We start from the raw sequence: 24,377 nt of genomic DNA on the forward strand, positions 1-24,377 counted from the left end.
AAAAAAGCTGATGGATGATAATGGATAATTAGAAAAAAAACATACTCGCTTAAGAAGAGAAGATAAAAATATACATAAAAGTCCGTGCACTGTTAAACTTTATAAATTGGAAAAGTAATTTAGGAAAGGTCCCCAGATATCATAAAAAGATTGTTTCGAATTTAAGACTGAGCAGCAGATCTTTTCTAAATTTAAATAAGACATAATATCACGTAGCCATTGAAGATGTGTAGGAGGGGTAGACTCCTTCCATTTAAGCAAGATTGCTCTCCTTGCTAAAAGAGGTAAAAACTAAAACCTGTAGGTTAGGAGTATTTAAAGTTATATCTTCATTTGCAATAATACCAAACAAGGCAGTAAGGGGATTTGGGTCAAATTGGACCCTACAAAGTTGTGAGAAGGTATGGAATACTTCCTGCCAAAACTTTTCAATTTGAGGGCAAAACCAAAACATATGAATTAAAAAGACATCAGCAGAGTTGTATTTATTACAAAGTGATTCTTGAAAGATCATTACTAATGCTTCCACGATCCCTTCAGCCACCTCTTTCAGAACTCAGGGCTGTACGCCATCTGGTCCAGGTGACGTATGTATCTTCAGACCTTTCTGTTTGCCAAGAACCTTCTCTCTAGTTATGGTAACTTCATGAACTTCATGACCCCCGACACCTGGAACTACCACCATACAGCTAGTGTCTTTTACAGTGAAGACTGATGTGAAATACTTACTCAGTTCATCCGCCATTTCCTTGTCCCTCATTACTACCTCTCCAGCGTCATTTTCCTGTGGTCAAATATTCACTCTCGCCTCTCTTTTACACTTTATGTATCTGAAGAAATTTTTGGTATCCTCTTTAATATTACTGGCAAGTCTACTTTCATTTTTCATCTTTATCTTCTTAATGACTTTTTAGATGCATTCTGTTGGTTTGTAAAAGCTTCCCAATCCTCTAACTTCCCACTAATTTTTGATCTATTATATTCGTTGTCTTTGGCTTTCATGTTGGCTTTGATTTCTCTTGTTAGCCATGGTTGTGTCATCTTGCTTTCAGAATAACTCTTCCTCTTTTGGATATATATATCCTGTGCCTTCTGAATTGCTTCCAGAAATTCCAGTCATTATTGCTTTGCTGTCATCCCTGCCAGTGTTCTTTCCCAATCAATTCTGGCCAACTCCTCTCTCATATACCTTTACTCCACTGTAATACTGATACATCTGACTTTTGCTCCTACTTCTCAAATTTCAAGGTAAATTTGATCATATTATGATCACCCACACCTAAGGGTTCTTTTACCTTAAGCTCTCCAATCAATTCTGGTTCATTGCACAATACCCAATCCAGAATAGCTGATCTTCTTGTGGGCTCAACCAAGAGCTGCTCTAAACAGTTATCTTGTAGGGACTCTAGAAATCCCCCCTCCTGGAATCCAGCACCAACCTGATTTTCCCGAAAAAGCCCCATGACTATTGTAACATTGCCCTTTATGGCGTGCGTTTTCTATCTTTCATGTAACTTATAGACCACATCTGTTTGGGGGTCTGTATACAACTCCAATCAGGGTATTTTTACCTTTTGCAGTTCCTCAGCTCTATCCACAAAGGTTCAACACCTTCTGACCTGATGTCGCCTCTTTATAATGATTTGATTTCATTTTTTACCAACAGAGCAATTCTGCTCTCTCTGACTTCTTGCCTGGCCTTTCAATATAGTGTGTATCCTTGGAAATTAAGCTCCCTGTTATAATCCTCTTTCAGCCATGATCCAGTGATGCCCACGACATCATACTTGGTCTACAAGATTATGAGAGGCATAGATAGGGTGGATAGTCAGTACCTGTTTCCCAGGGCACCAATGTACAAAATTAAGGGAGGGAAGTTTAGGGGAGACATCAGGGGTAAGTGTTTTACACAGAGGGTCGTGAGTGCCTGGAATGACTTGCCAGGGATGGTGGTGGAGGCTGAAACATTAGGGGTATTTAAGAACCTCTTGGACAGGCACATGGATGAAAGAAAAATGGAGGGTTATGGGGTAGTGTGGGTTTAGTACTTTTTTTAAGGATTATATGGGTCAGCACAACATGGAGGGCTGAAGGGCCTGTACTGTGCTGTAGTGTTCTATGGATCTATACCTGCCAATCTGCAACTGTACTGCAGGTTCATTTACCTTATACCGTATACTGCACGCATTCAGATACAACACCTTCAGTCCTGTATTCACCTTTTTGATTTTGTCCGCTTTTTACGTTGCAACTCATCCTGTTGACTGCAATTTTGCCCTATCATCAACCTCTCCTCTTACACATTGCCTCTGTTTGTAAACCAGCTACCTCATCTTCAGCATTATCATCCGCCTTTCCTATGATACTTGCATTGAAATATACACAGCTCAGGACAGTAGTCGCACCATGCTCAACCTTTTGATTCCTGGCTTTGTCTGAAGTCTTACCGTCATCTGCCTCCACAACCTTCCATTACCTGCTCTGGCACTCTGGTTCCCATCCCACTGCAGCTCTAGTTTAAGCCCCATCATACAGCATTAACAAACTTCCCCACTAGGATATTAATTCCCCTCCAGTTCAGGTGCAAACTCTCCCAAGTGTACAGGTCCCACCTTCCCTGGAAGAGAGCCCAATGATCCAAAATCTTATGCCCTCACTCCTACACCAACTCCTTAACCACATATTAAACTTTATAATCTTCTGTACACATGGCATGGGCAGCTATCCTGAGATTATAACCCTGGAGCTTCTGCCCTTTAAGTTAGCCCCTAATTCCCTGAACTCCCTATTCAGAACCTTGTAATCTGTGCTCATCGTTTTATTTAATGTAACCATTATACTGTAGTCTGCGAGCTTCATATGAACAAGGAATTCCATTGCACTGGTGTATATGACAATGTCAGAGTGGTTGGGAGATAGAGATAGGTGGGTAATAGGTGGAAGCAGACAGGCAGATAGAGCCATGAGGCAGAAGGTCAGAGTGCAGGTTGGAGACAGCTTCTGTAGGGTGAAGAATGGGGAGGCAAAGGCTGCCAGTGGGAGCCATTGAAGGGCAGGTGGAACCAAATAGGGAGGGAGATGCTGTGAGAGAAGTATCTGGGTAGTTGATGATGGGCCCAGGAGTGAGAAGGGGGCAAAAATAGTGAAGAGAGGAGGAGGTATAGGAAAATGGAACAGAAGTGGGAGGATGGAGATAGACTGGAGGAGAGAAGGGGAGGGTCACAGGAGGTAAGAGTTACCTGAAATTGGAAAACTCAGTGTTTGTGGCATTTGGGTCTGAGGTGCGGTTTTGTGTTGGGCTTCACCCTGAGGTTAGCCTGGGTCTCCTGGCCACACTGCCAGTAACGCTTCCCTCAATGGGTGTCTGACTTCACCTCTCGTGTGCTTGCCTTCACCAGTATCTGCGTAACTTCCTTCGAGCTGGACCAGTGGGGTACGCACCATTCTGTGAGGAGCGGCTGTGGCGGACGGCAGTCAACGGAGTGCGGACAGAGCCGCCGAGCTACCTGGAGCTGGAGGTGCGTGCACCTGGGCTGGGGGGGTGGCAGTGCTAAGTGGGGAGGGTCGCTGTTTTGGAGAAACGAGTATGGAAGGTGAGGGACTGGTGTGGGAGAGATTGGGGAGAAGGAGGTGAGAGAAGACTGTGTGGGGGGGTAGGGAGGAAAGGGGTAAGTGAGGGAGGGACAGATTGATGGTCACTCCTACAGTGGCAGAAGTTGCTGTTTACAACAAAGGGAGTCTGAGATAAAGGTTTTGTGTTATCTGTGAGTGGCGTGGTTCTCTCACTCTCTCTCTCACACACACGCACACATGCTGCACACTGCATATGGGGGTGTGTTTCCTGTGTGTAACTATCTCTTTCCAGGCAGACAGAAGCAAATGTGAGAAATGAAATGTCGATGTTGGAAATCCAAAATAAAGAAAATGCTAGAAATACTCAGCAGGTCAGGCAGCATACGTGGAGAGAGAATTCTGCTGCAGGCAGAGTGCAGACAGGTCTTGGCACATGGGCAGTCATTGAAGAAAGGCATTCTCTATGGACCAGTGTATTTTGTGGCTAGGCGACTGAGAAGCAAAGTCTGTTTTCCTGTTTCTGACAGGCATCCAAGACAAAGCAGCCAATGAAGGTGACTGTGACATTGATGAGCGCACTGAGCTACTCCATCTGCATTGACTCTGCTACCACAGCCAGTGAGTTGTGCAAGACCCTGGCAAGCAAAATCGGATTGACCGACTCCTTCGGCTTCTCCATCTACATCGCTATGTACCAGAAGGTGAGTTACTGAGACCAGTTGTGTACAGCACGGTGTGTAAGGAATTGTGGATGGCTTTGTTGGGGGAGGCCACTGGATGCTCAGAGGGAGGGAGGAAAGTGGAGTTCGAGTTAGGGGAGGACCTCTCTGAGGTTTGAGTTCAGAGACCGATCTGATGTACACGGTTTGGAATCTGCTAACATTGTGCCAGACTGAGTTTCAAAGTCGAAAGTCAAAGAAAATTTATCATCAAAGTGCATGTATGTCACCATATGCTACCTTCAGATTTGTCTTCCTTCAGGCATTTACTGGAAAATGAAGAAATACAATAGATTTTATGAAAACTACAGAAAACTGCAGGTCGTGCAAATAACTAAATGACACTGGGAACATGAAAGCCTTGAATGTGCTTTCCTGTAAGGCACCTTGTAATTACTCAGTGGTGGGGAGGCTTAGCCTGCAATGGGCTGGGCTGTATCCCCCACCTTCTGTGATCTTTTCCATTCCTGGGCATAAGCTTTTCCATATCGGGATGTGATGCAACCAGTCAGGACACTCTCCACTGTGCATCTGTAGAAGTTTCCACAATAAAACAGGAGCTGGAGTAGGCTTCTCTGCCCCTTACCCTTTCCCACCATTCAATACAACCGTGGCTGATCGACCCAAGGCCTCATCTACTATACCAACTCCCCACAACCCTCAATCACTCGATATTTCAAAAAATTGCCTACCTCCTCTTCAAATACTTATAACAATCCAGGTGTCCAGAGTCCAGTCATGAAGAGACTTTCAGAGATTCTCAACACCTGCAGCGAGGAGACATTGCTATGTAACTCATTTAAGTGGCTTGATCTTGAAATCATGTCCCCTGAATTGAAAACCCCCCATCCATAAATCCAGTCATTTACTGGACCTCTTTGTCCCAGTGTCACTTCATGTGGATTGGTGTCAGTGGATTTGTGATGGCTGGTATGTTCTCAGTTGGTCCTCTGACTCTACACCTGTACAACTTCATACAGATGTTTTTTTGGATTGATCCTTGCCCTTGCAAAAGGCAGAGCTGTCGGAGAAGGTACAAAATAGAGTGGTGTCAGAGGTGAGAATGCACTGACTGTGCATTACGACCCAAACCTGTGACATCCACCACAGTAAGTGCATGTGAATGCTGCCCACCCTCCAAGCTGGTGTAGAAATATATTGCTAATTCCTCATTGTCACTCTGTCCAAATGCAGACATCTGGCCAGCCCAGGCGGATAGGTAGTAAGTAACCTATTCATGCCAGCCAATGCCAATATCCAACAAAGGATCCAGCTATCACCCTCCCACATTCATTGGAATTACAATCACTGAATTCCCCTTCTGTCAATGTCCTGGGAGTTAACACTGACCAGAAACAGATCTGGAGTGGCCATTGTGGCTACTAGAGCAGGTTGGAGGTTCGAAAACCTATGGTGAGTAACTCACCTCCTAATTCTCCGAACCCTGTCCACCATCTACAAGGCTCAAGTTAGGAGTGTGACGGAATACTGTCTACTTTCCTGGATGAATGCACCTTCAATAACACCCAAGAAGCTAAACACCATACAAGGTAGAGCAGCCCACCCGATAGGAACCCCATACACATCTATTCATTCACTCCACCATCTTTTTTTTTAAACTAGAGGCCAGACAAATGCAGTCTCCCACTGCCACAACTTTTGCAGTAAAGTATCCCACCTTTGGGGACGTCAGCACGCCCGAAGTGCAATGGAATAGTCTCATCCTGGGAGCACCGTCTCTCTGATGCCAGCACCATCGACACAGTAGCAGCAGTTTGTACTGCCTATGTGATGAAGTGCAGCCCACCGAGACCCCATTGTTAGTACTTCCAAACCCACATTCTCTACCAGCTAGAGGACACAGGTAGTGAAAACATAGGGACACGGCCACCTGGAAGTTAACCTGCAAGCCACATATCCTCTGGACTTGAAAATATATCACGTTTCTTTGCCACCACTGGGTCAAATCCTGGAACCACTTCCCTCATAGCATGGTGTATATTGTTACACTCCAGGGACTGCAGCAGTTCAAGAAGACTGTTCCCCACCTTCTCAAGGCAAGTTGGGATGGGCAGTTAAATGCTTGTCCTTATCAGCAAAGCCCAGGTGTAAGAAAATGGTCTTGTTCTTAAACATTAAACCCTTCACAAGACAGACTTTCCTGGATCTGAAATGTTAACCTTTCCTCCCTCCACACACTCTGCCTGACCTGTTGAGTGTTTCCAGCATTTTTTGTTTAAATTGACCATGACATACTTTATAATGTGTAAAGTTAAAACCTGGAATGGTTAAATAGATCCTCGTCTTTTGCAAACAGCTCTTTCCCAATCCAGGTCATATTAAGGTGTGTTCATCACATACGTGACTCTCCCAGGGTCGCTCACTCTGCTGGCCAGGACCTAAAAGATGAAAGTGAGCGATGGGCTGATCCTCGAGAGAGAGAGAGAGAATTCTATCTGACCACATCACAGCTTGGTCGGGCAACTGCTCTGCCCAAGGCCAAGAGAGCTGTGAATCCAGCCCAGTCCATCATGCAAATGAGAGTCCCTTCTATTGATTCCATCTACACCTCCCGCTGCCTTGGAAAAGCAGCCATCATAATCAAGGACACCGTCTACCTAAGACATATATGTCAAACTCAAGGCCCGCGGGCCAAATCCGCATGAAGCTGCATTTTGCTCAATCCGGCCCGTGACCTAAAATGAGTTTGACACCCCTGACCTAAGACATTCTCTCTTCTCTCCCTTCCCATTGAGCAGAAGATCTAAAAGCTTGAGAATACCCACCACCAGACTCGGGGGACAGCTTCTACTTCTACTTCACTTCTCAGACTCTTAAACAGACTTCTAATGCACTAAAAGATGATCTTTTGATTTCACAGTCTATCTTGTTGAGGCTCTTCCACTTCATTTATCCACACTCAGTTACCACTTCATTAGGTACACCTGCTCACTAATGCAAACATCTAATCAGCCAATCATGTGGCAGCAACTCAATGCATAAATGCATGCAGACATGGTCAAGAGGTTCAGTTGTTGTTCAGACCAAACATCAGAATGGGGAAGTGACTTTGACTGTGGAATGGTTGTTGTGCCGGACAGGGTGGTTTATATATCTCAGCAACTACTGCCCTCCTGGGATTTTGATGCACTACAGTTTTTAGAGTTTACAGTGAATGGTGCAAAAACAAAACAACGTCCAGCGAGTGGCAGTTCTGTGGGCAAAAATGGCTTGTTAATAAGGGAGGTCAGAGGAGAATGGCCAGACTGATTCAAGCTGACAGGAAGGCGACAGTAACTCGAATAACCACACATTACAACAGAAGTGTGCTGAAGAGCATCTCTAAAATCACATCATGAAGTGGATGAGCTACAGCAGCAGAAGATCACGAACATACACTTAGTGGCCAATTTATTAGGTACTGAGTACAGTGTCCACTGATTGTATCTGTGTCTGTAAGTCTATATTCTGCATTCTGTTTTCTTTTAACTAAATTGGTAAATGTGTTTATTGTTGTCACATGTACCAAGGTAGAGTGAAAAAACTTTGTTTTGCATGCCATTCATACAGGTCTTTTTATCAGTGCATTGAGGTAGCACAAGAGAAACCAATAACAGAATAAAGTGTTACAGCTACAGAGAAAATGCAGTGCGGGTGGGCGGTAAGGCCGCAATGAGGTAGATTGTGAGGTTTCATACTAAGGGCCCATTTAGTAGTCATAGCAATGTGATAGACACTGTCTCTGAGCCTGCAGGTCTGTATTTCAGGCTTTTGTATCTCATGCCTGATGGGAAGGGGTAGAAGAGAGACTATGCGGTTTGGGTGAGTATCTTTGATTATGTTGGCTACTTTAACAAGTCAGTGAGTAGTGTAGACAGAATCCATGGAGGGAAGGCTGGTTTCTGTAATGTGCAGAGCTTCAGCCTCCTGAGGAAGTAGAGGTACTTTCTTGAACATGACGTCCACGTAGCTGGACCAGGACAAGCTATTGGTACCGTTCACTTCTTGGAACTTGAAGCTCTGAACCTTCTCGAGGATTAATGCTAATGGGAACATGAGCAGCACCCCCATTTTATTGCAGTCAATAACTACCTTGATGCACTATGTGTGGAACGGTCTGTTTGAATGGCATGCAAAGATTTTTATTGTGCCTGTGACAATGATAAACCAATTACTAACACGTACAACCTTTCAGACTCTCAGATGAGGAATTAAGTACAAGGTCTGGTTACCTCTCCAGTGGGAGTAAGAGGTCCCATGGCAGAAGAAGTGACCCTGAGTTCTGACTGGCAATATCCTTCAAACCCATGATCATTATCATTATAACCCATTGCCTTGCTCAAACTGACAGTCCGTTTTCAATCAGCAGCTTTGAGAGTATTTCACTGTGAATTTACAATTGCCATATGTGATAGGAAATGTTATAGAAATGGAAGCATTTCCCAAACAGTTACTGTTGCCCATTGTTCCTCTATTCAGCTCCTTCCTCCTCCCACATTCACCACTTTATGATATCTACACATTCGCGTCGCTTCCCTCCAAGCTCCAAAAAACAGGTTCAATCCTAACCTCTGCTGCTGTCTATTTGGAGTTTGCATGTTCTGGTGACACATGGTTTTCCCCAACATCTTCAGTTTCCTACCCATCCCTGGTTTGCAGGTGATTGGCCACTGTAAATTGCCCTGCATGTGTAGCTGTGTGGTTGAATCTGGGGGGAGGGGGATTGGAACGTGGAGAATCAATTGGGATTAGCGTAGGATTAGTGTAAATGAGCGATTGATGTTCGGCATGAACAAGATGGGCTGAAGTGCCTGTTGCCATTCTGAATGGCTTCATGGTTTCAACTCATTCACTCCTCGGACACCTCCTCTTGCTGCTGGTCTTCACTATTGCCTGTAGGTGTGTCTGGTGCTCACTGCCAGTCCTAGTGTTTGGGTTGCACTAGTGCAGTTTGCTTGGGCTGTTGGTTTTAGTGAGTGGGACGAGACAGAACTGCAGCCACAAGAAAATGCAGATGATGGAATCTGGAGCAATACACAATATACTGGAGTAACTCATCAGGTCAGGCGGCGTTTGTAGAGAGAGGTTTACATTCGATACTTTGAGCCAAGACCCTTCATCTGGACTGGAAGAAGAGGGAAGATAGCCAATGTGGAGGGAAGAGACGGAGCGAGGGCTGGCAGGAGCTGGGTGGAGTTCAGTCCATCCAGTTCTGATAAAGGGTCTCAACCCAAATCATCAAATGTCCATCCCTCTCAACAGATGCAGCCTGACCCACTGAGTTCTTCCAGCGTTTTGAATGCTGATAGGGGTGGAGTAGTTACCCTCTGAACTGGCTCTCTCTTCCCCCCCCCCCCCCACACCCTACTGCTAGGTTTCCTCGCTCGGGAGTGGTGCTGATCACATTATGGACGCCATATCGCAGTGTGAGCAGTACGTGAAAAGGCAGGGTGGGCAGGAGCGACATGCAGCCTGGCACCTGCTATTCCGCAAGGAGATCTTCACCCCCTGGCACAACTGCAACGAGGACCCAGTCAGCACAGACCTCATCTACCAGCAGATCCTTCGCGGCATTCGGTTTGGAGAATATCTATTTGAAAAGGTAGGGGATCATGATAATTACGTACTATGCAATTAGCATCTCATTATCTGCTGTGTATCTAAACATGTTGCAAAAACAAGAATATTCTCCCCCGGCAGCTGGTTGGAATCTGGAACATGCTGCCTGAGCACGTGGGGGAGGCAGAGACTGTCACAACATTTAAGTGTCTGCTCCTGTGCTTGAATTACCAAGGCAGAGAAAAATACGGTCCATGCGCTGGCGCATGTGATTAGTGTAGAGGGGTTCTTATTGGTCGGCTGTGCTTTACGGCCATTTGACTCGAAGGCTAAAGTTTTTCTTCTGCTTCCCCAAAGTTCTTACTGGACCTCAGTCATAGAGTCATCAAGAGATGTAGCATGGTGTAGGCCCTTTGGCTCATTGAGTCTTTGCTGACTATCAAACACCCATCTTCAGCAATCCCTCATTAATCCATTTTATTCTCCCCACATTCCCAACAATTCCCACCACTCACCTATGTACGCAGGGTAATTTAGTATCCAATTAACCAGCAAATAAACTACCAGTAGCTTCATTGGTTTGAGTGAAACACAACCACTTGACACTGGAAACATCCCGTCAGCAGGCAGGACTCTACATGATATGGTGGGCTGCCAGTAAGCAATGTTGTTTTACAATCAAGTGATTCAAGAGCATTCTTTGCATAAAGCAAAGTACTTAACTGCCACTTACTTCATTGTTTAATTTATGTTTTGGCTGTTCAATGAAACACAAGCACTGCATTAGAAATGCTCAGTTTGCCTGCTTAAAGCATGTAGGCTTCTTTGCACAACTTTGGTATGTGGGGGGAAACTAGCGTGCCCGGTTGTGTGTGGCCATAGAGTAGTATAGCACAAAACAGGCCATTCGGCCCATCTACTCCATGCTAAAACTGCCTACTCCCATCAACCTGCACTGGGACCTTAGCCCTCCATACCCCTACCATCTAACTGCCTATCCAAACTTCTCTTAAGCATCGGAATCGAGCTCACATGCACCACCTGTGCTGGCAGTTCATTCCACACTCTCACAACCCTCTGAGTGAAGAAGTTTCCCCTCATGTTCCCCTTAAATTTTTCACCTTTCACCCTTAACCCATGGCCTCTGGTTGTAGTGTTACCCAACCTCGGTGGAAAACGCCTGCTTGCGTTTACCCTATCTACGTTCACCCTGGCCCAAGTGGATGCTCCTCATTTGCCAGCCCATGTCAAGCTATCGCCCTACACCTCAGTCGAACCTCATTCAGAAAGGCCGGCTGCTTCTGTCTGTGGTCAAGGGTCACAGGAAGCCGAGCAGAATGGTGTATTAGAACACTAGTTAGTATTTCCTCCTTCCTTCTATGACAGACTACTTATGGTGGTCAGCTGGGAGAGTGTGGGAGGAGTGGTATCTGGTTCTCTGGACGGGACTTGGTGGCTTATCAGGAGATGATTGGGCTGGTTAACTGGTGTCATTACAAACCTGCAGGAGGAAGAGCTGGTGGAGATCGCTGCTAAACATTACTACACAAGGTTTGGAGCAGACGCTGAGGCTGAGAAGGGGCTGGAGGTTGTCCGAACTTGTATCTCCACCAAACTCTTACAGAGAAGGCCTCCAGAGGAATGGAGTCAACAGGTCACAGCATCAGTGAAGGTGAGTAAGGAACCTTATTCGCCAGAGCTGTTTAATCCTGGGAGTAACCAGGAGAAATGAAAGCTGGTTGCTTGACAACCATGCAACAATTGGAACAGGACACAGCTCTCCACCTTAAACCCTTCAGCACTGTCAGTTCCTCAGTATCTGCTGCTACACCGTGTCTGGTGCACACCTGCTGCTAGTCTGCCGGTAGTGGAAGGTGTCAGAGCGGATGGGATTGTGCCTGTAGACAGATGTAAGGTACCTGCTCACATGTCTTACAGACGGCTGGGGTGGGTGGAATCATGCTGCCCACTGTATAGGCTATAACTCCTGGGTGGTTCCGGTGCAGTGGAGTGATATCAGCAACTGCTCCCTGTGGCTCTTTAACGCACACTGGCTGTAGGCTACAGGACCACATATTATAGGAACCACGTGTTATGGAGGCTGGGAAATACCTTGTTAGTGAGGGAGATCAGAGAATAGACAGCCTGATTCAAGCTGACAGGAAGGCAACAGTAACTCAAATAACCACACGTTACAACAATATTGCACAGAAGAGCACCTCTAAACATAAAACACATAAAACCCTGATGTGGATGGGCTACAGCGGCAGAATATCACGAGCATATACTGTGGGCACTTCATTAGGCCTGGCGCATACACAAATTTAGCAGATGGGAGGGACAGGAGTACGACTCCACTCCTTCCCTCACCTACTGTAGGCACTGTGTCCTCTGCCACCATCAGCACACACTCACACACACACTCACCACACACACACACACACACTCACACACACACACACACACACACACATACTCACACACACACACACACTCACACACACACACTCACCACACACACACACACTCACACACACTCACTCACTCACCCACACACACTCTCACACACACTCACACACACTCACACTCACACACACACACACTCACACACACACACTCACACTCACACACACACACTCACTCACTCACACACAAACACTCACAAACACTCACAAACACTCACACACACACACTCACACACACACACTCACCACACACACACACACTCACACACACACACTCACACACACACACTCACCACACACACACACACACTCACACACACACACACACACTCACACACACACACACACACTCACACACACACTCACACACACACACTCACCACTCACACACACACACTCACACTCACACACACACTCACACACACACACACACTCACACACACACACTCACTCACACACACACACACACACACACACACACACACACACACACGAAGAATAAGGCCATTCTGCCCATCGAGTCTGTTCTGCCATTCCATCATGGCTGATTTATTATCCCTCTGAACCCCATTCTCTACCTTCTCCCCATAATTAATCAACTCCATGATTAATCAACCTCTGACTTAAATAGACACAATGATTTTGCCTTCACAACTATCTGTGGCAATGAATTCCACAGATTTGCCAGCTCTCTGGCTAAAGAAACTTTTCTTCATCTGTTTTCTAGATGGACATCCCTCAATTCTGAGGCTGTGCCTCTGGTCCTAGACTCCCCCACTACAGGAAACACTCCTCTACATCCACTTTATTCAGACCTTTCAATATTTGACGGGTTGAAATGATATCCCCCCTCATTCTTTTAAACTCCAGTGAGTACTGGCCCAGAGGCAACAAACGCTCCTCATATGTTAACCCTTTCTTTGCTGGGATCATTCTCAGGAACAACCTCTGGACCCTCTCCAACGTCAGCACAACTTTTCATAGATAAGTGGCCCAAAACTGCTCTCAGTACTTCAAGTACACTCTGACCACTGCCCTATAAAGCTTCTGCATCACATCCTTGCTCTTATATTCTAGTCCTCTCGAAATGAATGCTGACATTGCATTTGCCTTCCATGCTTTTGACCCAACCTGCAAGTTTACTTTTAGAGAATCCTGCACGACAACTCCCAAGTCCTCCTGAACCTCTGATTTTTTTCTCCCCATTTAGAAAATAGTTTATGCCTTTATTCCTTCTGCCAAAGTGCATGATCATCCACTTCCCTGCAATAAATTCCATCTCCCATTTCTTTGCCCATTCCCCCAATCTGTCTGTCACCTGCATACACCCTACTTCCTCCATGCCTCCTACCCCTCTACCTATCTTTATACCATCTGCAAACTTGGCTACAAAGCCATCAATTCCTTCATCCAAGCCATTGACATATCATGTGAAAGTGATATATATCATAGGTACAGACGAAAGAGCAATGGACACATGTTGATAAATTCTCACAGACGTGTATGCACAGACATGAACACACAGACACAGGCAAATGCATGCACATCCATGGATACATATGATTATGTATTACATTTATATATACTGATACATGCACCAACACACACGCATCAGCACACACACAGATACTCAGACAGATCCACACACTCACAGATACACATCTGTACTGTACACTGATGCAAAAGGATAACACAAAAATAAATATGCATACTCACAGGTTACACTGCTCACACTGCTATATACTCACAGGTACAGGGACACCTAAGTGTGCACGGATACACAAAAATATAGACAATCAGATCACCACAAATACAGAGCCAGATACATACAGGTCCACACACAGATATGCAGCACATGTGGGCATGCACATACACACACACACACACACACAAACTCTCAGCCACGTCAACACACAAATGTACTCCCCTGAGCTCAGTCTATGAGGGACACGTCGGTTTACTGGGCCCAGCTGGTTTCAATGGCTATCTTGGCTGGCTGCAAAGTCACTTCTCAACAGACAATATCCTGTTAGAGGTTTATTTTCAACACTGCATTAATTATCTGTCTCTACGTGTGCATGTGCGATTCATCACTGATCTCTCGACTATTTGTGACAGAGGTTATTCAGCACCGAGAAACCGGACCCTTTCTCTCTCAAGGCCCAACTCGTAGACCTTGTCCGCATGAAGTGGCCCTTGCTGTTCTCCAGGTTTTTTGAAGCTGCAAAGTTTTCAGGTACTGCGTGTGGGAATGAGTTTCCATCTTTGGCTATGAATGTGAATATGTGTGTAACACTCTATTTATGCAAGTGCATTTGTCCATGTGCGTGTGTGTACATACCTGAGGTACAGCACGCTGACAGTGCCGGAGACCCAGGATCAATCCTGACCTCAGCTGCTCTCTGCTCTTCCTCCCTGCCACTACGTCTGTTTTCCCTCGATGTTCCAGATTCCTCCCACGTCCCAGGGACGTGTGGGTTAGTAGGTTAAATTGCCCTGAGTGTGTAGGTGAGTGGTGGAATCTGGGGGGGATTTGATGGGAATGGGGGGAGAATGAAATACCACAGATGTAAACTAATGCTGGATGGTCAGCATGGTACTGAAGCCATTTTGCTGTGTGGTGTGACTCTGGCTAATGTGTGTGAGTCTGTGGTAGCTGGGAATCTGCTGTGTTTCTGCCGTCCCTGCAGGACAAATCTGGGCAATCCCTGGTCACCCACATCCAAGCAACAATCTGGGGGGAGGGCAAAGGATAGTGTCATCATACTGCCCCTACCCTTGGTACGTAGGGTTAATGACACGGGGAAGAGGGAAGGGACTGCAGACCAACTGGACAGTAGTGGATGTCCTTGGCCTTTGGCACAGACCGTGGGCACGTAGGCTGGGCTGTTGGTTCACTCACGTGCCATTCACTTCCAGGGCCCACCCACATCCCAAACAAGCTGGTGGTTGCTGTCAACTGGCTTGGCCTCACTCTTGTGGACAAGAATGAGAGAGTCCTATGGAAACGTTCCTTCCCGGAGATCACCGGAGTGAATACGAACAGGTCAGAGCTCCAGGAAATGGGCTTCTCTTGCTGTATACTCTCCCTCACTCTTGCAACTCCCCCCATTTGGAATTCTCCTCACCCTTCTCGTCTGTCCTACATCTGTCACTGGTGTCAGCTGGGGCATTTAAACCCTCTCCGTTACTTCCTTCCTCTTCTCTACAGCTCAGTGTGCTTGGCAAGTCTCTGGGATCTGGACTGGTGTTTGGGCTGAGGGCACACCAAGGAGAGAGTTGGGTTGTTGGGCAGAGTTCACAGAAGTGTAGAGGTCATGAGAGGGTGGAGGTCACATGAGGTCACTACAGTAAGAGGTTGAGCTGGGGGTGGAGATCATGTTGAGGTTGGGGAGGTCTCACTATGAAGGAGGAAGGAGGGAAGGATTGAAACACATCAACTTTTTAGCAGCCATTTCAGTGAGCTGATGTAAGTGGCAACCAGCAGCTGCAAGGATCAGGGGTGGAGGGAGGTGGTTACGGTAACAGGATGGAACAATTCTTGTGGTCAAAGAAGGATTATTGTATAAACTCGGGACAGTCAGCAGAAGCCGATTGGCCAGGAACTGGGTTGGAAATGGAATAATGGGCAAAATTGTTGGGCTTCCTGGACAAGACCCGATGTGAGCCGAGATCTCCTCTTATTTTGATGTGGCTGGTGTCTTGTCACCTCTGCCAATAAGTATTTTGCTTGCAGTGTTTTGTAACCTCCCACACCTGACTGTTCCACACAGAGCTTCGAAGCTGTTTGGGCAAAGTGTGACAGTGAGCACACTGCAGGGTGAGGAGTATACCCTCACATCTGGGCACGCTGCCGACATCGCTGATTTGCTCATGATGTTTCTCAATGGTCTGAAGATGAGGTCAGAGTATGCGGTGGCACTGCTCAACAGTCCCAAGCAAGGTACGGTAAGCATTTATGCCGGTTCCCTGGTGCCATTCAAAAGCACCTGACAACTTTGTCTAGAGACCAAGCCTTTTCCCTGATTGCGCAGAGTAAAGGAGCAAGAGTTATCCGATAGCTAAAATCTGCTGGGCTAATTCATTGTTACTTCTTCAAATGTTTGATCAAGTTGGTTAAGTATGAGCTTCTCTCGATAAATCCTCACTGACTTTCTCTGATTAACCTACCCTTTCCAAATATTGCTTTCCACTAATCCTTGGAACTTGAGTTGTCTGATAAGTTCCTATTGCCAGTACAGCAGTAACAACTGAGCCATTTTTAGCCTCGCACCTGAGCAAAGGGTGTTGCAGAATGGAGTTTAGAATTATTTCCTACATTCTTTTAAAAGTGTGTGGGGCTAGTGATTTTGCTACTGTTAGTAGTCATTTCAGTTTAGAATTACAGAGTGCCAAGGCACAGACACAGGCCCTTTGGCCTCTCTGGTCCATGCTGAACTGTCATTGACCCAAATCTGGGCAATAGTCCTACCACTTCCATCCATGCACTCATCCAAACTTCTCTTAAATGTTGCCATCTAACCCATATCCACTGGCCACTCATTCCACACTTTCACCACCATTGGCGTGAAGGTCCCCCTCAGATACCTCTTAAGTATTTCACCTTTCACCCTTAACCTATGACTTCTAGTTCCAGCGCACCTAACTTCAATGGAAAAAGTCTGCTTGCATTTACCTTATCTTACTCTTCGTAATTTTGTATACCTCTGTCGAATATTCTCTCATTCTCCTATGCTCCTAACTTTATAAATTAAATGTATTAACATCTTTGTAAATTTTCTCTGTACTCTTTCAATCTTGTGATATCTTTCCTACAGGCAGGTGACTAGAGCTGCCACAATACTCAAATTAGGCCTCACCAAAGTCTTCTACAACTTCAACGTAACATCCCAACTCCTGTACTCAGTACTCGGATTTATGAAGGCCAATGTGCCAAAAGCTCTCTTCGTGACCCTAGTTACCCTTGATGCCACTTTCAAGGAATTAAGATCTGTAGTCCCAGATCCCCTTTGTTGTGCTGCAAATCTCAGTTCACCATGATTCATCGTATAACACCTCTGCTCATTCATATTCTTCCTCTTCCATGCCTGTGTCACTTCCTTCCTCCATTAAACCACATCTTCTTTCTGCACACAGAGTTTACATTGCTCTTTCACATCACACGGGGTTTACCTACTAACTTTCTTCCGGAACATCCTTTGCCCCCACCCCCACCCCCATCCCCTTAACCCCAACTTCAGTTTTCTCTCCTCCAGGCTTTCTGCATTGTTTGTTTCAGAGTCAAGGAACAGGCTCTTCAGCCCATATTCATGCCAATCATCAAGAAACAATTTATACTAATCTGTCCTCTCCCCATGTTATTACTCTCCACTTATTGCTCCTCAGTATTTACTTTCAGAATCTACATTACTGAGTTAAATTAAGAAATGTATCTAGCTGTAAATAAAGTTTGAGATTCTCAGTTGATATGAAACCAATTGTAAATTTTAAATGCCCTTGATAATATTTTAGTGGAAGGGGCTTCATGTTCAGGTTGCATTCAGAAGCTGATTGATCTCCGTATGTTCCTAAGACCGAGCAAGATGAATTTGTGGTGGGTGAATGGAGGAATAAAAGGAAGGGTCTGCTTTAGGCTGGAAGATGACAGAGATTAAATAACAAAGGGTACTTCCAGAGGACTTAACTGCAAAGCCATGGTCCAGAAATCGTTGTCTTGTTTTTATTGTGTACCGTACCAGCAGTTATGGTCGAAATGACAATTAAAAATGACTTGAATTGAGCTCCTTGGAACATCCTGAAATTATGTAAAACACTATATTAATAAAAGTCTTATTTCTGAGGTCTGAAAACTGAAATAGCTATCAAGATTGTTCCTTCATCTGTTCATCAACAATACCTTTCCTACCAGATTTCTATACATAGTATCAGATCCCACAATCTAACTGTTCATTTGCAGTGGGTGTCCTTATAGGTTAACTGTATCTCTATTGTCTTTAGTGTCTGATACTACAGTCTAATGACCATCTCTTGTGCCTGACCCTACAGTCTAACTGCCCTTCCATTGTGTCTGATCCTAGAGTCTAGTTGTACCTCTGTGATGTCTTGTCCTTTAACTGTATCTCTATGGGCCACCCTATAACCTAATGGTGTCTCTGTAGTGTCTGACTCCAAAGTTTAATTGTACCTCTGTGGTATTTGACTTTACAATAAAAACTTTTGTGTTCTTCAGTGCAAAGTTAAATTTTCTGTCACATTTTTCTATTCCAGATGACCCCATCTTCCTAAAATTTGAGAAGGGTGATTTGATCAAGCTGTTGAAAACTGAGGAGAATACTCAGGTGCAAGATCATGGCTGGATTCAGGGGTTGAATGAGCGTACGGGACAGACGGGAAGTATTTCCCTGGCGTCTGTCTACATCATTCCTATCCTCAAGAAACCTTCAAAAGACGTGATGGTACGTTGGCTCATTAGTATTTGTATAGAAATGGGCTCCTTCTGGGTCTAGGTCTCTTGGCTGAGGCCCTGCCCTTTGTCGTATCTGGGGACCATTGCCCTTCCCATTACAGAGCTAAGCAATGCACAGCAAGAGTCCACACCTATTACAGGCCTGTATATTCGCTCCCAACTGTTACAGGGCCGAGAGTTCCTCCTGTTCTGTGCCATCCACAAAACATACTGCACCTATCACGCAGGCTATTCTGACCGCACCTCCGAAAGGAATGATTCCTGCCCCCAAAGAGGGCAAGTGTAGAAGGGACACGGAGACACCACCATCTGCAAGTTGCACTTCACGTCACACATCATCATGACTTGGAAATGTATGCCATTTCTATGTCATCACTGTATCTATCCCGGTACTCCCTCCTCTACAGTGTTGTGCAAGCACCTTCGCCAGTGGGCTGCAGCGATACAGCTTACCCTCACCTTCTCAAGAGTAGTTCGAGATGGACAATTAAATGCCCGTCATACTGACGATATCCAGATCACTGTGAAATAAATACATTTTGGAAATAACAATTTAAGAGAGTGTGAGAAAATAAAAGTCCAGCATACTCGTTTGATCTGATAATTTCTTTTCAACATTAGCTGGAATTGATCATTAAACAACAGTGACCCTTGCAGAGTCATAACAAGTTTACACAGTGTCGTTGTGAAGGGAAATTCTTGTTTGTTTAGTTTATTAGTGTGTTTTAAGGATGTAACTAGCTGAGTGAGTAAGGGGGAAGCAAGTGGTATGGCATCTCTGGGCTTTCAAACACCATTTGATAAATTACCACATAAGATGATGAATGTAGAATTAAGAGGGAAGGGTTGAGCATGAAGTTCAGGGTGAGTAATGAAAACAGAGCTGGCCATTTCCAGTTTGATGGATCAGTCCTGTGCTCTCAGGAATTCTGACTATTTCAGATAAAAGGTAGAGCTTCACGGATGATACAAAGTGGTGAAGCAGCAGCTAAGGATCTGTAAAGGCAGGCAAGCAAGCGGCTCAGGGAGTGTGAAGTTACTTACGGTGATTGTAAGACAAGGGCCAGAACATTTCTTTAAATGGGAGAGACCACAAAATTATAGTGCCAGTGTGGACTCGCTGGGGAGGAGGCTCTGTTCCCTTGCGTGTGCCTCTACACCCAGCACCTGTCAGGTTTGATAAGTCTAACCAGCTGCCTGAAAACCAAAGGCGATACCACCAAATAACCCCGCATCTGTCAAAACTCAAAACTCAAGAGTCAGGAAATGCCATTGTTTAAATGTCGGAAACTGTGATAAACCTGTGAACATGTTCTTCCTGAACTGATCAGTAGTTCCCTTATCACACTGCCCTGCCGTAAGCCAGTTCTCAGCTCCTGAATTTTCCCTTGGCAGGATTTGATCTGCATGTCTCCCGACCAGCGGCGCCAGGCCACACAGACTATCCCTCCAGATGAAGTGGAGGCCAAGCTTTACACCCTCGAGGAGTTCTCCTACCACTACTTCAGGTTCACCTGGCTTCTTGAATCTCCAACAGATCTGCAACAGATATGCCATCTTTTAACTTTATGGTGTCTTTGTTTATGAAGTTTTTTTTAATAACTCACTGGGAGTTAAGTGGAGAGGGAGGTCATGTTCAGGAAGCAGTGAGTCTGCAGAAGGACTTAGACATTAGGAGAATGGGCAAAGAAATGGCAGAGGGAATATAGTGTAGAGAAGTGTATAGTTAAGTACTTTGGTAGAAGGAATAAAGGCATAGACTATTTTCTAAATGAGGAGAAAATTCAAAAATCAAAGATGCAAAGGGACTTGGGAATTCTTGTGCAGGATTCCCTAAAGATTAGCTTGCAGGTTGAGTTGGTGGTAAGGAAAGCAAATGCAATGTTGGTCGTCATTTCAAGAGGGTTTGAATATAAAAGTAAGGATGTAATGCTGAGGCTTTTAAAGTATTTTTTCAGACCAGGCTTGGAGTATTATGAGCAACTTTGGGTCCCTTATTTAAGAAAAGAAGAGGAGCACCTATCCTAAGAAAGAATGGATAGGGTCCAGAGGAGGTTCGCGAGTGGTTCCAGTATGAAAGAGTTAGCGTATGAGGAGTGTTTGAGAGCTCTGGCCTTGTACTCACTAGAGTTTAGAAGAATGCGGGCCATCTCATTGAAACCTATGGAATGTTGAAAGGCTTAGACAGAGTGGATGGGGAGAGGATATATCCTAAGGTGGGTATATATCCTATAGTTGGACCAGAGGGCACAGTCTCAGGATAGAGGGACATCCATTTAGAACAGAGAGAAGGAATTTCCTGAGTTAGATGGTGGTGAATCTGTGAAATTCGTTGTCACAGACTACAGGAGGCCTGTCTTTGGGTATGTTTGAAGCGGAGGGTGATAGGTTCTTGATTAGTAAGTGTGTCAAAGGCTTTGGAGAGAAAGCAGGAGAATGGGTTGAGAGGGATAATAAATCAGCCATGATGAAATGACAGAGCAGACTCAAGGGACCGAATGGCCTAATTCTGCTCCTAAGTCTTATGAACTTATAATATGACTTGCCACGCACAAAGCCATGTTGACTACCTCTTATCAGGCCCTGCTTATCCAAGTACTTGTATATCTTCTCTCTTTCTCTCTCTCTTCCTGTCTCTCTTTCTCTCTCACTTTCTGTCTCTTTCTCTCTCTCTTCTCTTTTTCTCGTCTCTTTCTCTCTCTTTTCTCTCTCTCTTTTTCTCTCTTTCTCCCTTTCTCTTTCTCCTCTTTCTCCCTCTCTCTCTCTCTCCCTCTCTCTTTCTCCCTCCCTTTCTCACTCTCTTCTCTCTCTTTCTTTCTCTCTCTATCACCCCTCTCTCTCACTTTCCCTCTTTCTCTCTTTCTCACTTTCTCTCTTTTGCTCTCTCTTTCTGCCTCTTTCTCTCTTTCTCATCTGTCTCTTTCACTCTCTTTATTCTCTCTATTCTCTTTCTTTCTTTATCTTTCTCTCTCCCTTTCTCTCTCTCTCTTTCTTTCTCTCTCTTTCTCTCTCTCTTTCTCTCTCCCTATTCTCTCTCTCTATTCTCTCTCTTTCTCTCTCTCTTTCTCTCTCTATTCTCTCTCTCTATTCTCTTTCGTTATTCTCTCTCTCTCTCTCTCTCTCTTTCTCTCTCTTTTTCTCTCTATCTTTCTTTCTCTCTCTGCCTTTCTCTTGCTCCCTTTCTCTTTCTAGAATTTAGCATTGTGAGAGAGCCAGTACAGAGCAGCATATGACAGGTTTCCTTCTTGGTGGAACAGAAGGCCTGGAGTTGATGCTTCTTGTGAATTAGATCTGTTGTGTTGAGTGTGACTGAGTTGTAGATGGTATTAATCAGACCCTTTTGCTCCTTCAGGCCCCCAGGTAAAGAGTCAATGAGCCGAGCGGTGTTAACAAAGGCTCGTGTGAAGGACCGGATCTGGGCCTGTTCCAAGGAGCCACTGAGATTGCCTTTGTTGAAGAAAGTCTGTGCCAATCCAGAGATGGTACAAGTGGCATGCCAAAGCTTCACTGATATCCTTTTGGTCAGAGCAAGCAGTCTCCAAAATCCTCCTCAACCCCATATCTTAGAGATTTCTGACCAAGAGAGCTACTAGCAAAAGTATAAATATAAGGTTAAAGTTCAGATTGCACAGATATCCAGTGCTCACTTTAATCACAGCTGGAGATCCGGTCCCCACTGTAATCACAGCTGGAGATCCGGTCCCCACTGTAATCACAGCTGGAGATCCGGTCCCCACTGTAATCACAGATATCCAGTTCCCACTGTAATCACAGCTGGAGATCGGGTCCCCACTGTAATCACAGATATCCAGTTCCCACTGTAATCACAGATATCCAGTGCTCACTGTAATCGCAGCTGGAGATCCGGTCCCCACTGTAATTACAGATATCCAGTTCCCACTGTAATCACAGATATCCAGTTCTCATTGTAATCACAGCTGGAGATCCGGCCCCCACTGTAATCACAGCTGGAGATCCAGTCCCCACTATAATCACAGATATCCAGTTCCCACTGTAATCACAGATGTCCGGTCCCCACTGTAATCACAGATGTCCGGTCCCCACTGTAATCACAGATATCCAGTTCCCACTGTAATCACAGATGTCCGGTTCCCACTGTAATCACAGATACCCAGTTCCCACTGTAATCACAGCTGGAGATCCTGTCCCCACTGTAATCACAGATATCCAGTTCTCACTGTAATCACAGATATCCAGTGCTCACTGTAATCACAGCCGGAGATCCGGTCCCCACTGTAATCACAGCTGGAGATCCGGTCCCCACTGTAATCACAGATATCCAGTTCCCACTGTAATCACAGCTGGAGATCCGGTCCCCACTGTAATCACAGATATCCAGTTCCCACTGTAATCACATCTGGAGATCCGGTCCCCACTGTAATCACAGATATCCAGTTCCCACTGTAATCACAGCTGGAGATCCGGTCCCCACTGTAATCACAGATATCCAGTTCCCACTGTAATCACAGCTGGAGAGATTTCAGTGCACACTGTGAAATCAACTGAATCTACGCCCTTGGCTTATGCTGCACCCTAACACCAGCCCAATGGACTGCCTACTGTATATCAGTCCCTTGCATTGTATTTGCTGGCCATGAGTGTTATCATTCTCTCTTGTTGGCATCCCCTGATCTGAGGAGGTCAGCTCCTGCTCCAGCCGAGGTCCTCACATCCCTACCCACCCATTGAGAGACTTCTGCTTCTGTTGCCCATTTTGGAGGGTGGAGCCAGGAATTTCCCGAGGTTGGGATGTACCAAAGCTGACTATCTCCCTGACATCAGTACTGACTCCCCTGCCAGCAATGGACAGCTATAACTCCAACTGTGAACCATGTCACAGTTGTTAACACCCAATCTGCCTGTTTTGTCACCCGACTACCCTCACCAAAACTGACTGAGTTGATTTGCGTGGGGATTAGGGAAAAACCCAGATCCAGAGTGAAGCTGATGGTTCCAGTGTTCAAACTCCACAAACTGCTGCTTGTGTTCGCTGGTAGAGCAAACAGAGTTAAGGGAAATGCTGGCCAAGATCTATTTAATCGCTGAAGATCCAATGGTGGGAATATGAGGAGAAACACCATCATCCATTGAAGAGTCCCAGTATGTGGGCACTGAGCTGGGGCAGGTGCAAGTCCAGCCAGCAGCTTACAGCCCCAACATGAACTCACTTCAGGCAGTCAGCTCCCTACTGTGTCTTCTCAAGTCCAAAACACTGATTTTGTACCTACCTGCCCGTTATTCGATCCCCCCCGTGTTGATTCCTTAATCATCACCGTACCTATAATGAAGTACATGGGCGATTACCCTGGTAAGCTGTCCAAGACTGGCACTCAGCTTACTGACCAGATATTTTCTGGAGCCCTGCAGGAGGAGGCTCTACAGGATGAAGTCTACTGTCAGATCATGAAGCAATTGACTGGCAACCAGAACAGGTAAGCACTGAACTCAGACCTTGACTCCCAAATCCTCACTTACTCAGAGGTCAGAGACTCATAGAGTCAAAGTGGAGTTTATTGTCACATGCACAAGTACATGTCTGTACAGGTGCAATGCAAAGCCTATATTACATATCTG

The 24,377-nt window shown here is 45.5% G+C and overlaps 1 protein-coding gene across 1 annotated transcript in view; it reads left to right on the forward strand.

Moving 5' to 3' along the window:
* Positions 1-24,377, forward strand: part of LOC140725310 (unconventional myosin-VIIa-like) — a 156,651-nt gene that overhangs the window by 93,272 nt on the left and 39,002 nt on the right. The window contains exons 27-37 of the mRNA XM_073040619.1: positions 3,399-3,518; positions 4,101-4,274; positions 9,667-9,894; positions 11,359-11,523; positions 14,435-14,552; positions 15,236-15,362; positions 16,090-16,259; positions 18,584-18,771; positions 20,178-20,290; positions 22,135-22,292; positions 24,082-24,235. Of these exons, the coding sequence (XP_072896720.1) occupies positions 3,399-3,518; positions 4,101-4,274; positions 9,667-9,894; positions 11,359-11,523; positions 14,435-14,552; positions 15,236-15,362; positions 16,090-16,259; positions 18,584-18,771; positions 20,178-20,290; positions 22,135-22,292; positions 24,082-24,235 (1,715 nt within the window). The remainder of the gene's footprint in view (positions 1-3,398; positions 3,519-4,100; positions 4,275-9,666; positions 9,895-11,358; positions 11,524-14,434; positions 14,553-15,235; positions 15,363-16,089; positions 16,260-18,583; positions 18,772-20,177; positions 20,291-22,134; positions 22,293-24,081; positions 24,236-24,377) is intronic.

Source organism: Hemitrygon akajei, chromosome 3 (genome assembly GCF_048418815.1).
Source record: "Hemitrygon akajei chromosome 3, sHemAka1.3, whole genome shotgun sequence".
Classification (NCBI taxonomy): Eukaryota; Metazoa; Chordata; class Chondrichthyes; order Myliobatiformes; family Dasyatidae; genus Hemitrygon; species Hemitrygon akajei.